Below are 15,308 nucleotides of genomic sequence, written 5' to 3' on the forward strand. Positions count from 1 at the left end.
TCACTATGAGTCAGAGATGACTCGATGGCACCTAACAACAACAACAATACTATTGTGGAATTGTCTATTTCTCTTTTCAGTTCTCGTAATGTTTGCTAAATGTATTTTGGGGCTTTTTCATTGAGTACATAGATATTTATTATGGTTATGTTCTCTTCCTGGATTGACTCTTTTATCATAACATAATGTCTTTTCTTGTCCCTTATGCTGGTTTTTGCCTAGATGTCTATTTCATCAGAAATTAATATTACCACTTCTGCTCTTTTTTGATTGCTATTAGCTTGATATATTTTTCCATCTTTTGATTTTTTATTAATTTTTATCCTTGTGTCTAAGATGGGTCTCTTGTAGGCAACATATTGATGGGTCCTGTTTTCTTATCCATTCTGTCGCTTTCGTTCTCTTGACTTGTGCATTTAATCCATTCACATTCAGTGTAATTAATGACAGGTATGAATTTCCTGCTGTCATTCTTTTGTGTTTTTTTATTGGCGTATTTATGGTTTCTTTGTTCTGAATATTTTTCTGTGCTGAGTTCATTTGCTTATCGGATTTTCTCTTCATTTTCTTCATTGTTGTTGATTTTGTATTTACTAAGTCCTTATGATTTTCTTCTTTCTTCTTTTGGTTGTTGTTGTTAAGTGTCATCGAGTAGGCTATGACTCATAGTGACTCTATGTATAACAGAATGGAACTTGCTATACTTGAGCCTATCATTGCAGCCACTGTGTCAATCCTTCTTGTCAAGGGTCTTCCCCTTTTTTGCTGACCCTCCACCTTACCAAGCATTATATCCTCCCCAGGGAATGGTCCCTTCTGACAACATGACCAAAGTGGATGAGATGAAGTCTGGCCATTCTTGCTTCCAAAAAGCATTCTCACTGCACTTCTTCCAGGACAAATTTTTTTGTTCTTCTGGCAGTTCATGGTATTTTCAGTATTTTTCAACAACACTACAATTCAAAGGCATCAACTCTTTTTTGGTCTTCCTTATTCATTGTGTAGCTTTCACATGTATATGAGGCAATTGGAAACAACATGGCTTGGGTTGTTGTTGTTGTTGTTGTTCTTATATGCCATCGAGTCGGCCCCAACTCATAGTGACCCCTCCTTGGGTTTCCGAGGTGGTATCACTACAGAAGTAGATTGCCCAAACTAGTCTTCAATGGACATCTTTGCTCTTCAACACTTTAAAGAGGTCTTTTGCAATGGATTTTTTCAGTGTAATATCATGTCTCATTCCTTGACTGCTGCTTCCATGGATGTTGATTGTGGATCCATGTAATATGAAATCTTTGCAACTTTAATCTTTTCACCATTTATCATGATGCTGTTTATTGGTCCAGTTGGGAGGATTTTCATTTTGTTTATGTTGAGGTGTAATCCATACTGCAAACTGTAGTTTTTAATCTTCATCAGTAAGTGCTTCAAGTCATCATCACTTTCAGTAAACAAAGTTGTGTCTTTTGCATATTGCAGTTGTTAATGAGCTTTCCTCCAATCCTGATGCTGCATTCTCCTTCATACAGTCTAGCTTCTCAGCATTGAATATTATTGTCTCAGCATTGAATAAGTATGGTGAAAGGATACAACCTAATGCATACCTTTCCTAATTTAAAACCATGCAGTATCCCCTTGTTCTGTTCTAACAACAGCCTCCTGGCCTATGCACAGATTGCTCATGAGCACAATTAAGTGCTCTGGAATTCTCATTCTTTGCAATGTTGTTCATAATTTGTTATGATTCACACAGTTGAATGCTTTTGCACAGTCAATAAAACACAAGGAAGAATCCCTCTGGTAATCTTTGCTTTCAGCTGAGATCCATCTGACATCAGCAATGATATCCCTTGTTCTACGTCCTCTTCTGAATCTAACTTGCATTTCTAGAAGTTCCCTGTCAATATACAGCTGCAACTGTTTTTGAATTATCTTTAGCAAGATTTTACTTGCATGTGATGTTAATGATATTGCTGGATAATTTCCACATTCTGTTGGATCACCTTTCTTTGGAATGGGTACAAAAATAGACCTCTTCTGGTCAGTTGGCCAGGTAGCTGTCTTCCAAATTACTTGGTATAGACAAGTAAGTGCCTCTAGGGCATCATTTTTTCATTGAAACATCTCAATGGATATTCTGTCAACTCCTGGAACCTTTTTTTTTTTTTTGCCAATTCCTTCAGTGCAGCTTCAACTTCCTCCTTCAATATCATTGGTTCTTAGCAAATTCCCTTAATTTATGCTTATCTGGAAATGTCCTAATTTCACCATCATATTTGAGGGACAATTTTACTGGGTATATAATATAATTCTTGGTTGGAAATTATTTTCTTTCAAACCAAAAAATAACAAAACAAACCCACTGCCGTTGAGTCAGATCTGACTCATAGCAACCCCTCCTTGGGTTTCTGAGGCAGTGTCATTACAGAAGTAGATTGCCCAGTCTTCCTTCTGAGGAATGGCTGGTGGGTTTGAACCACTAGCCTTCTGGTTAGGAGTCAAATGCCTTAGGCATTGCGCTACTAGAGCTCCTGGGTTTTATATATACCACCCCATTACCTTCTCACCTGCCAGAAATCAGAGCTTAGTCTTATTGGTTATCCTTCGTAAGTAACTTTTCGTTTTTCCCATGCTGCTTTCAGGATTCTTTCTTTGTCTTTGGTTTTGGTGAGTTTCATGATGATATGTCTTGGTGATTTTCTCTTGGGGTCTATCCTGTTTGAGGTTCATTGGACTTCTTGGATGGATATATTCTCATCTTGCATCATATCTTCAACAATTTTCACTGTAGTTTTATTTTTCTCTTCCTGTTTTGGAATTCTGATTACACATAGGTTATTCCTCTTAATGGTATCCCACATGAATCTTAGGCTTTCTTCATTTTGTTTTAATCTCTTTTCTGATTGATCCTTTTCCAAACAAATATTGAGGTATTTGTCTTCAATCTCACTAATTCTGTCTTCCATTGATTTCATTCTACTCCTTTGCCCATTCAATGTGTTATCCATTTCTGAAAATTTTAGTATTAATCTTCCGGAATTCTGTCTTTAGCTTTTGTATCATTTCTGACCTTACGTGTATTTTGTCATTTTGTTCTTGTATTGTCTTCTGAAATTGTTCTAGGATTTTCTCTATGCTTTCCTTAATTTTGTCGGTGTTTTCCCCAATCTGTCTCTCAATCCATTGAAGGTAACTAAATATAATTCTTTTGAATTCTTTATCAGGGAATTTCAATGCTGTTTCTTTCTCAGGGATGTGTTCTGGGTCTGTATCCTGGTCCCCTATTTCTCCTGCTTTATCTTGCTTCTTTGTGTGGACTGTGATGGTCTGTTGTCTCCAAGACATTGTGACATTGCTGTATTTATATTGTGATTGTATATTGAGGTGATTTCACCCAAGATTTTAGTTTTCTTTGTTTTGTTTGGACGTATCTGAGTAAACAGGGTGCTGTGTTCCTCTATTTGCTAGTTGGCAGCACTTACACACTCACCGCCTATCTCCTGGTGGGTATGATAGGAAATGAGAGTAGGTGCACAGATCTCTGTTAGCTGTTTCTAAAGAGTAGTTAAGGGTGAGTCAGGCTTGTATTGGTTGTCATCTATTGTTGGCCAGTTGGTGCAGAAGCAAGTGGTGGCCCTCACTCAGTAGGTGGGGCTGCTGGAGGTGCAGGTATGGTTGGGTCGTATGGGCATGGTTGTTGTCTCCCACTCAGTTAGACAAAAAAAAAAAAAATTAAAAACACCAAAAAAAATAAAAACAAGGACAAAAAAATACACATTGCATAAACACACAGGAACAATCACCAAAAAGAGAAAGAAAGAAAGAAAAAAGGAGGAAGGGCAATAAATGAAACAAAATATTTAAAGAAATACTTTTAAAAGACAGAAAGTATAAATGCAAAAAAAGAAAAGAAAAGAAAACCCCCACAATATCTGGGGAGGGAAGAATAAGAGAAAAGAGCTAGAATAATAGAATAATTAGGAAAAGAAATGGGAAAAATACAAAAAAGAAAAACGAGGGATGAGAAGAACCACAAGAAAGAAAAAACTGGAAACCAGGAAAAGAAAAGAGGAAAAAGAAGGCCAAAACTAAAATCTGGGAAGGATAAAAGAAAGAGTAAAAATTCAAAGACAGAATAATTTAAAAACAAGCAAAAAACAAATCTCGGGGTGGGGGGACAGGGCACCCAGGCTCTGTCAGAGCACAGAGACCAGGATGGAATTCCTGCCAGCCCAGAAGGTGGGTGGAGGTGAGGGATGGCTGCACTTCTGTTCACCAAGAGGGTGTGGGGTATAAGAGTAACGAGGGGAATTCACACCTTTCCAGTTATCAGCCTTCAGTATGTCCGTGCTGTGCTTGGCAAGCGGAGCCTACTTTTAGGTCCCTGGAATCTGAATGAGAATGCTGTCATTTTATATATCCAAAATGGCTACTGCTTGTAAACATTCAAAATGGCTGTGCCCTCTGGACAGCCGTAACCCACAGCTCAGTTTGTCTCTTTCTTTGCTGTTTCCCTTTCTAGTCATCAGCCAACAGTAGTGGTCCATGCAACACTTGGCGAGCTGGACCAATTTTTCAGTTAATTCTCACATCCTAACACCGCTTGGAAATATTCAAACTGTCAATGCTTTCAGGACAGCTGACAGTCTGAAGCTCTGTTTGTCTCCTTATTAACTGTTTTCATGCAGGTTCTTCTACTAAACAAACAAACAAACAAACAAACAAAAAAAACAACTCAGTGCTGTCGGGTAGTCTCATAGCAACCCCTCCCTGGGTTTTCAAGGTGGTATCTCTACAGAAGTAGATTGCCCAATCTTCTTTCCAAGGATTGGCTGGTGGGTTTGAACCACCAGCCTTCTGGTTAGCAGTCAAATGCCTTATGCACTATGCCACCAGAGTTCCTGGTAGTTGATATTTAATCCACTTATGTATCCTTCTATTCAAAGTTTAGGGGTCCAGGATCTGTATCTGTGTCATCTGGTTTCTTTTTTCTTTGTTGAAAAGGGTCTGTATAGCTTTTCTGCCTATTCCTCCATATTATCGGAAGTCCAGGACCATTGGTCACCTCTTGAAATAGCTGAACATAAACCAATTTTTTGTGTGCAGAAAAAAAACAAAACAAAACTCACTGCCATTGAGTTGAATTCGACTCATAGCAACCCCTCCTTGGGTTTCCGAGGCAGTGTCACTACAGAAGTAGATTGCCCAACCTTCCTTGCAGTGACTCTGTGTATCCCTTCCATCTTCTTTTGATGCTTCCCACCACATTCAATATTTTGCCCATAGAATCCTTTAGTATTGCCACTCAAGGCTTGAATTTTTTCCTACTAACCAAAGTAAGATGTAAAATATTGTCTTGTGGACTGTGTGATGCCACAAAAGGGTCACAAGCCATGGAAAACCCTGCAGGATAGTTCTACTCTGTCTTATAGCATTGCTATGAGTTGGATTCAACTCAGTGGCAACACATTTAAAGAAAAAAAATCTGTTCTGCAGTAGCCCTGGTGGCACAATGGTCAAGTACTCAGCTACTAACCAAGCTGTTGGCTGTTCGATCCCACCCAGTAGCTTCGGCTCCATGGAAAGAGACCTGATGGTCAGCCATCAGCCGTGTGCCCGGCTCTGAAGGGAGAAGACACGCAGCTGACATCAACAATTAAAACCAAGAAAACCAAACTCACTGCCATTGAGTCAGATCCGACTCACTGGGACCCCTCCTTGGGTTTCCGAGGCAGTATCTATATGGAAGTCGATTGCCCAACCTTCCTTCCAAGGAGTGGCTGCGGGTTTGAACCACCAGCCTTCTGGTTAATGCCTTAGGCACTATGCCACCAGAGCTCCTACATCAACAGCTACATGTACTTTATAGGAGAGAGACACACACCTTAAATGACACTATGCCTGTGATGACCCTAAATGGAAACATCAAGGAAGGAGCCCTGAGTACAGTTACAGAAGGTATGATACCCGGGAACATAGGGGAAATTTCAAAGGATAGGAAGAATTAAGTAAGTGCCAAATGGATGTTGGTGTATTTAATTGGATGTCTTTCGATCTGATCTTACTTTTCATTTCTGGCAGGGCCAGCCCCTGGAGGAGGGAGAGTGGGGGCCCCATGAGGTCCATGCAGAGCTGCTGATTTCCTTGTGGCCATAACTCCCTTAATGGGAAATGAAGTTTATTTGTGGCTTGGAATTCTGAAGTGTCTGGCTCTGTGGGAAGATGCCCTGGAGGTCTGGGAAATTAATTGGGTTCTAACTGGATGCACTGTTATGATTGTTACAGTAAAAGGGAAGACAGGGTCTTGCTCTGGGGACAGCCTGCCCTGACCAGCAGCAGAACCAGATTCTCAGTGATGAGGCAGGGATGTCCCCAGTGACCAACCTTGAGCTTCCTCGTGAAGTCACCTTAGACCTCAGACTGGAGTTCTCTGGTGTCACCTCTGCCCTCTAGGTGGAGACATCAGGAAAGATTGTGCTAGTGCCAGGCAAGAAGGGGAGGGAGTAAATGGTGAAGCCACAGGAGACTCTCAGGCCACTGGAGGGGCTGGGAAGGCAGACTTCCTCCATGTCTTCTCTTTCCTGGCTGGGTGAATAGGTGCCTGCAGCAAGAGGCTGGAGGGCCATGCAGAAGTCCCTGTGATGGGGCAGGGTTTCCAGAAGCCCCTGCAGCCTGGCAAGTCCTAGTCCCTGGTGGTTGGGGCTGTCCCTGGGACTTCAGTTTGTAGGCAAGTAAAGGACTTTTTGGCACAGTGAGTCTGGATGGAGCAACCGAGACCAGAGGGGAATTGTGGATGCTGGAGTCAGGGTAGCCCTTGCCTACTGGCCAATTCTGACATAGATCCATTTCCTGGTGGGCGTGGCACCCTGAGGCTTGTCACTCACATTCTCCACAACCCCAAGTCTCACAGCATCTGAGACCTACACTCTGACCCAAAGCCCACTGCCATCCAGTCAGTTTCAACTCATAGAAACCCCCATTGGGTTCCCAAGGCTGTAAATCTTCATGGAAGTAGATTGCCTCATCTTCCTCCCACAGAGCAGCCAGTGGGTTTGAACCACTGACCTTCTGGTTAGCAGCCATGAATGTCTTACCCACTACATCACCAGAGCTCCTCACGCTGACAGCAAGCCTTTTTTGAGCACCTATGGTGTGCTTGGCAGGCGTGTGCTGGGGGTACAAGAGGAATGAGATCCAGCGGGGAGACAGTCACCCCAGAGAGGGTTGGGCCAAGGGCCCTGCCATGGATTGTGTGGATGGAGGCTGACAAGGTTTGGCACCCGTGGAGAGATGAACTGGACGCACCCTCCTCTACTTCTCTGCTCTTGGTCTCTCTGATCATCAGTTTTTCTTTCTGTGAAATGGGTTCTGGGTTTCTGACTTTCCCACACTGAAGCCTCACATCTTTGTGACCTCACTGGAGTGTAGCCATGGAGACAGGAGGAGGAGTCTAGGGTCCCATGCTCCAAAGAATTTAGGAGGAGAGCAACAGCAATTGGTGATTTATTGGTAGGGCTGGCGCCAGGGTCAGAAAGGAAACCTACAGTCATTGTGTGTGGAGATTGCTATCTCCTGTCACCAGTCAGGGCCTACTGGGCACACCTGCCTCACCTCACAGGAAGCAGATGAAAAGCCTGAGGCAGCAAGGGTGTGGGATGCTCTAAGGCCGGCCCTCCCCCAAGGGTCCAGCCTAATCACTTACTAGAATCCTCTATGTAACCTGGGTCCCATCTGTGGCCACCTGTTTCCCCACTGTGGTTGAGGAGGGGTTAGGGCAGGGGTGTGTAGAGTTAGTTTTGAAGGATCTTTAAGATTCCTACTTTTTAAATTATTATTATTTTAAATTCAAGTCCCCTGCCTGGCACGGATTGCCACTCTCGGCCCTGGTGAGCGCTGAGAGGGGCTGCGGAGCCTAATGTCTCTCCATGACTTCCTATGCATCCTGGGTGCACGTTTTCTCTGAGCCCGGCGCTGCGCTAACGCAGTTCAGAGCCCGCACCCCCTCGCACCCCCGGGCCGCGCGCGCCCATTGCACCGCCGTGGACGCTGAGGCCGGGAGGCACGCTCGCGCGGTCCCAGGCTCACGGCCGGGCTCGGCTCCACCCAGGCGCCGCGCGGGTGGGGGTGAGGGGGGGTGGGATGGGGGCGGGGCCGGGCGGGGCGTCGGGCTCCCTGCAGGCGTGGATGGCGGCTGCACTCGCCAGCAGAGTGCCGCCAGGCTGCCCCACACCTGCCGTCATCCATGGGTCCATTGGCCATGTGCCTGCCAGTGGTGCTGCTACTGCTGTCGCTGCTGCCGGACCAGGGACCCGGACCTGGCTTGGGTGAGTGAGACTGGCCCCTCTGAGGACCCAAGAATCCCCCAAGACCTCCTCAGCCCAGGCTAGGGACCCTCGTAGGGCCCCTTCTTGGGGAACCCTGCCTTCCCAGCCCTCTGCAAGGACTCCAACTCAGCGACCCTCCCCAGGGTCTCAGGGTGCCCTGCCTCTCCAGGGGTCCACAGTCCTCCCCAGACACCCCTCATACTCACTGTAGCTCCCTACAGCCACCCAGCAGCCTGGGGTCCTATGATCTGACCCTTCACTCCCTCCATCCTTGGGGCCTGAAGTGGGTCCACCAGGAGGACACCAAGGCTGAGAGGAGCAGGGGCAGAGGGGCTCAACCCTATCTGAGCGGTGGCCCTCAGAGAAGTCTCCTCTGTGGCTGCCATTCCTGGGGTGCACAGACACACAGTGAGAAATGTGCAGACACCATGGGCACAGACACTACAGACAAGACCACCCAGACTTACCTAGGCACACAGATGTGGGCTCATGGATGGTCTCACACAGCTCCATATGGCAGACCCAGGCAGGGACCCGGACAAGAGGACACACACACACACAGGGTCACCCAAGACAGTGCCTCAAGGCAGACTCAGATACAGACGGACACACACACACACACACACACATACAAACGGGGTCACCCAAGATAGTGCCCCAGGTCAGCCCAGACACACGATAGGCACACACACACAGATTCACACTTAGCACCAAAGGAGAAAATTCACACACACAGAGATCCAAAGCACAGACACCCTACAGGGACACACATGCCCAGATACACACACTCAGGCACAGAGACATGCATTGATTTCTACAATAGGCCCAGACTCATTCACTGACATAGACAAACACACACACACACACACACACAAGATTAACACTCAGAAACACCCAAACGAGTGAATTCACACACAGACTCTCCAGCAGGGACAGACATGTCCACATACACAGGCATAGACACATATGTACACACACACAGATTTGTTCAACCAGCCCACACCCAGTGAATGGACACAGAGAAGAACACAGAGGCACCCACCATAGCCACACAGGGTGAAATGCAACACACAGTCAATACACTCGCAGACTCATAATCAGACACACTCACAGACACATCAACACAGATACACAGAGACACACACATATACACGACACACCCACCACAGAGACCCCTGGGCTGCACGAGGCACAGATAGCCTGGAACTCGCAGCAGAGGCTGCTGTGGGCATCAGGACAAACAGAGCCTGGTGTGACCTGCCCCACCTAGGTTGGCACTGGAGTGTTTACCTGGCTACAAACCCAGTGCTGGGTGTCCGCCCTGTGCCAGGCCCTCTGGAGGGCTTTGTCCAGGGTCATTTCATGCCAGAGAGTGGTGGAGTAGGGTGGGAAGGGGGCTCTGGGCATAACTTCGGGGGACAGGGTTGGACCATGTCAGCGGTGGTTAGAGTGAGTGGGATATTCCACGGAGCTTGGTTGGATCAAAAGTAAGAGACCCACCCACAACATGCCAGGGGACATGGGCTGCCTAAGGCTTCTTCCATTTGCCCTCAAGGAGCCCCCAGGTTGGAGGGGACACGCCCATAAGCAGACAGGATACAGCTGACAGGAGCCAATGTTTGTCACTGGAGTGAGGAGGACTTGAGGGAGGTGACCCCGAGTCGGGTGAGGATGAGGATGAGGTGAGGATGTTCCCAACAGAGACTGTGTGTGAGGAGAATTTGAGGCAACAGGAAGTGATTCCATGTGCCCAGAGTGGAGGATCCGTGTGGGGAACATTTAGAGAGGATGCTGGGGAGGTCAAGGGGCTGGCTCCCCCAGGACCCCTGGGGCGGTGAGGTCCCTGAGCTTTATCCCTAGGGTGGAGGGAGCCATGGAAGGTTCTAGACAGAGGTGCAGGCTGCTCAGAGCAGCACTCAGCTGCTCCTGAGAGCGTGAAGAGTGGTCACCCAGAGAAGAAGGTGACAGTATCAACCCTAAAATCATTTTTACATTTTCTCTCAGTTTGATCCATTTCTGTTCATCCATACCAATATGCTGTTTTTTTCACTGAGAAAAAAAATATTGGAATTAATTTTGGCCTGAACTCTTCTTAAAAGTCAGTGTGTAAATGTGTTCCAGAAGAGGAGGGGGAGGAGATGGACAACCAAATACAAGTAAATGGAACAACAGCTGCGAGGGCTGTTATTGGCTGAGGAGGAGGGAGCCACGGACTGGCAGTCAGAAGCTGGGGTTGGAGCCCGCCTCAGGGCCTTGTGAAGCCTCCGGTTTCTCACCTGTCCGACGCAGGTGTTCCCATCACTCCACACCTGTTGCATCTGCTATGTGTCCAGGAGGAGTTGGGATTCTGAGAAATGGCTGGGCTTGGGCCATGAGGCCTCTGCGGTGGGACAAAGCCAGGGCTGCTCAGTGAGACTAGAAGCAGAGGCAGGGTCTGGCGGGGAGTTGGGGTTGAGGGGGCCCTGGGATGGGAAAGACCTTACAGACGGCTCCTCCTTGGTGGCAGGGACCTTGTTTAGCTCATCTTGGATGCCCAGAGTCCAGCACCAGGAAGTGGGCAAACATGATGTGTGACATGCACTCTGACTGAGTGTGGGGTTGACAGAGACAGGGAAGGGGCAATCCAGGAAGAGGAAGCGGCCTGTGCAAAGGCCCATTGTGACCTCTCAGGAGCTGGGGCTCTGTGACTTGTTTTTTCCTTCTTGGCTGCTTTGGAGCATAACGGTAGTGATATGCAGAGCTTGTTACATGCCACCTGCTTCACATGCATCACCGTATCCCTCCATTTCTTAGACGAGGAAAAAAAAAGCACAGAGAGGTTGAGTAACTTGTCCAAGGTCACACAGCAATGAAGTAAGCGAAGCAGGATTGAAAGCCCAACAGTCAGGCTTGTAGCACCCAGGCCCTTCTGAGGGTGTTGCCCTCCCTACTCACATGGCTGGGGCAGCCCTGACCTGCAGCCTCTGACCTTTGTTTTCCTCTCAGCCTCCAGGAAGTCACATGTGCAGAGGCGAGGGCTTCTGGAGCTGGTAGGGACCCTGCAGTGTGCCAGCACCCTCTCTGCCCTGGCCTATATAAGCTATGGTTGCCACTGTGGCCTGGGCGGCCGTGGCTGGCCTCGGGACTCCACAGACTGGTAAGTGCATTCTTGGGCCAGCCTGGAGTCCCCCATGCTCTATGGGGTTGGTTGAGGCATGTGAGGAAATCCCACAATGAAGGTCCAGCATGTGATACTGCCTCGTACACAGAGGGCCTCCTGGGAAAACATGGCTAATGAGGCCAAACCGTGGAGCCATGGCCTCACTGGGCCACGGGTGGCTGCCTTGTCTGACAAAAACCAGAGATGGTGAGACTTATCATGTGCCAGGAACTGCTCTCAACACCCCTTGAGTCCTCACAGCAATACTGCCGGCAGATGAAGAAACTGAGGTGCAGAAGGGTTAAGTAGTTGATCTGCATAGGGAGTGAGAGGTGGGAGCTGGGATTTGAACTTGGTTTGTTGGCTGGGTCTGCTCTCCGGACCACGGGAGAAGCGCCTACTGAGAGCAAGGCTGTGGGCTGAGAGCTTTCCTGATTCCTCCCATTGTCCTCATAGTTGTCCAGAGACAGGCACAAGAGTATCCCCATTGTTACAGGTGAGGGCTCCCTGGGCTCTGAGAGGCGACTGCAGAACTTCCCGCCTTCTTCATAGCTGGGAAGATGTGATTGTCCCTGACCAGCATTTTGTTACCCCTGAGCCTTTGATGTTCCTGCTGCCAGCCACACCTTTCCCATAGTGGTTGACTGCCTCCTGCACATCCTGCCAATTGCAGTTCAGGCATCACCCCCTCCAGGAAGCCCAACCTGATGCACAGCTGGGCGTGGCCCCTCTTCTGGGCTCCCAGAATCCTCTCCTCTTACCCACATCCCAGCATTTCTCATCATGCATGGACTGTCTGGGGGCTTGTCTGCCTTCCTCCAGAGACAGGGCTCTGTGAGGGCACAGCAGGAGTGACTGACCTCTCCCCTCAACCCAGCTGAGGGAGGGATTGAGAGAGTGCAGGCTGATGAATGGATGGAGAGATAGCAGGCAGTGAACGTGTGAGTGAATGAGTGACTGACTAGGGGTGTTTGTGGGAGCTCCTCAGGGAATTATTCAATAGTAAATGTCTATTGAGGTCTTACTGTGTGCCAGGCCCTGGGCTGCAAGCTGGGGCTGTTGTGAGGAATCAGACAGACATGAGTCACCCTCATGCAGTTAATAGTCTGTGAAGAGGACATGTGGTAGTCAGTCTTTTCTCCCTAATGAGTGACTGCTAACACCTGCCCTGAAGGGAAAGAACACCGTTTAATGCGAGGGTGTAATGAGGAGGCTATCTTAGCCTGGGGAGGAGAGGGGAAAAAAAAACAAAAAAAAAAAAACCACTGCCGTGGAGTCATATCCAACCCATAGTGACTCCTTCTTGGGGTTCTGAGGCAGTATCACCACAGAAGTAGATTGCCCAACCTTCCTTCCGAGGAGTGGCTGGTGGGTTTGAACTGCCAGCCTTCTGGTTAGTAGTCATATGCCTTAGGCACTATGCCACCAGAGAGGTCACCTATTAAAACACACCCTGCAGGGAAATGACCAAAAACCAGAAGAATTGTGGGATGACATCAAGAGCATCATCCATGAAGAAAGCAAGAGGTCATTACAAATACGAGAAAAAAAGAAAAGACCAAAATGGATGTCAGAAGAGAATCTCTGAAACTTGCCTTTGAGCAAATAGTAGCTAAAGCAAATGGAAGAAATGACAAGATAAAAGAGCTGAATAGAAGATTTCAAAGAGCAGCTCGAGCAGACAAAGCCAGTTACTTAATGAAATGTGCAAAGACCTGGATTTAGAAAACCAAAAGGGAAGAACATGCTCAGCATGTCTCAAGCTGAAAGAACTGAGGAAAAAAATTTTAGCTTCAAGTTGCAATAATGAAAGATTCTGTGGGCAAAATACTGACTGATGCAGCAAGTGTCAAAAGAAGATGGAAGGAATACACAGAGTCATCATACCTAAAAGACCTGGTCGATCTTCATCCATTTCTGAAGGTGGCATATGTTCAAGAACCAATGGTATTGAAGGAGAAAGTCGAAGATGTACTGAAGGAATTGTTGAAGAACAAGACTCCAGGAATTGATGGAATACCCACTGAGATATTTCAACAAACAGATGCCCCACTGGAGGTGCTCACTTGGTTATGCCAAGAGATTTGGAAGACAGCTACTTGGCCAACTGATTGGAAGAGATCCATATATTTGTACCCATTCCAAAGAAAGGTGATCCCACAGAATGTGGAAACTATCAAACAATATCATTAATATCTCATGCAAGTAAAATCTTACTGAAGATAATTCAAAAATGCAGCAGTACATTAGAATACCAGAAAGATGTTTACTTGTGTTTTATTGACTACGCAAAAGCATTTGATTTTGTGGATCATAACAAATTGTGCATGACATTGAGAAGGATGGGAATTCCAGAACACTTAATTGTACTCATGAGGAACCTGTACATAGACCAGGAGGCTGTCGTTCAAACAGAAAAAGGGAACACTGCATGGTTTAAAATCAACAAGGGAGTGTGTCATACTTATTCAATCTGTATGCTGAGCAAATAATCTGAGAAGCTGGACTATATGAAGAACGTGGCATCAGGATTGGAGGAAGAATCATTAACAACCTGCAATACACTGATGATCACAACTTTGCTTGCTGAAAGTGAGGATGACTTGAAGTACTAACTGATGAAGGTTGAAGAATACAGTCTGCAGTATGGATTACACCTCAATATAAAGAAAACAAAAATCCTCACAACTGGACCTATAAGCAGCATCACAAGAAATGGAGAAAAGATTGAGGTTGTCAAAGACTTCACATTGCTTGGTTCTACAACTGACGCCAATGGAAGTAGCAGTCAGGACATCAGATGACATATAGCACTGGGCAAATGGGCTGCAAAGGACCTCTTTCAAGTGCTGGAGAGCAAGGATGTCTCCTTGAGGACTAAGGTGAGCCTGACACAAGCCACGGTATTTTCAGTTGCCTCATATGCATGTGAGAGCTGGAAAATGAGTAAGGAAGACCGAAGAAGAATTGATGCTTTTGAGCTGTGGTGTTGGCAAAGAACGCTGAAAGTACCATGGACTGCTAAAAGAACAGGTCTGTCCTGGAGGAAGTGCAGCCAGAATGCTCCTTGGAGGCGAGAATGGCCAAACTTTGTCTCATATACTTTGGTCCTGTTGTCAGAAGGGACCATTCCCTGGAGAAGGATGTCATGCTTGGTAAGGTGGAGGGTTGACACGGTGGCGGCGGCAATGGGCTCCAGTGTAGCAAGAGTCGTGTGGAGCTGGCTCAGGACTGGGCGGTGTTTCATTCTGCTGTGCATAGGGTCTCTATGAGTCAGAGACGACTCGATGGCACTTAACAACAACAGCAGGGCAAGAACTGTTTCAATGAAGGGATGTATCAGGAGGCCATCCCAGCCTGGGGAGCGAGGGTGGCAGGGTGGGTGGAGGGGCTGAGATCTGAAGGAAGAGGTGGCCCACTGTGTCCCAGGCAGAGAGCACAACAGGGGCGGAGTCAGGAGGTGGGAGGGGCTTGGCTTTTTCCAGAAATGGAGCGGAAGCCAGTGTGGCTGCCTCTCAGAGACTGAGAGGGAGGTGGGGCCAGGGGCCTGAGGCGGTGCAGGGCCAGCTGGGGCCAGCCGAATTGTCTCCTAGAGAGGGGGGTTATCAGGGACAGAGTTTGGACCAGTGGATGCCGGCCCCTTGTGGGGATCTGAGTCACCCGTAGTCCTAACAGGGGAGGAAGGGAGCAGAGGCACGCTGGCTACACCCACCCGTTGATCTACCTCCTGTTGCCCCCAGGTGCTGCCACAGCCATGACTGTTGCTATGATGTTGCCGAGAAGGCAGGCTGCAGCCCCAAGCTGGAGCGTTACTCCTGGAAGTGCATCAACAATCGAGTGGAGTG

At 47.4% G+C, this 15,308-nt stretch overlaps 1 protein-coding gene across 1 annotated transcript in view; it reads left to right on the forward strand.

The window, feature by feature from the left end:
* Window positions 1-8,257: 8,257 nt before the first annotated feature.
* Window positions 8,258-15,308, forward strand: part of PLA2G10 (phospholipase A2 group X) — a 21,416-nt gene continuing 14,365 nt past the window's right edge. Inside the window, exons 1-3 of the mRNA XM_007951807.1 lie at window positions 8,258-8,324; window positions 11,310-11,460; window positions 15,204-15,300. Of these exons, the coding sequence (XP_007949998.1) occupies window positions 8,258-8,324; window positions 11,310-11,460; window positions 15,204-15,300 (315 nt within the window). The remainder of the gene's footprint in view (window positions 8,325-11,309; window positions 11,461-15,203; window positions 15,301-15,308) is intronic.

The sequence above is a fragment of the Orycteropus afer genome, unplaced genomic scaffold (genome assembly GCF_000298275.1).
Source record: "Orycteropus afer afer isolate SDZICR_OR568_19922 unplaced genomic scaffold, OryAfe1.0 scaffold00312, whole genome shotgun sequence".
Classification (NCBI taxonomy): domain Eukaryota; kingdom Metazoa; phylum Chordata; class Mammalia; order Tubulidentata; family Orycteropodidae; genus Orycteropus; species Orycteropus afer.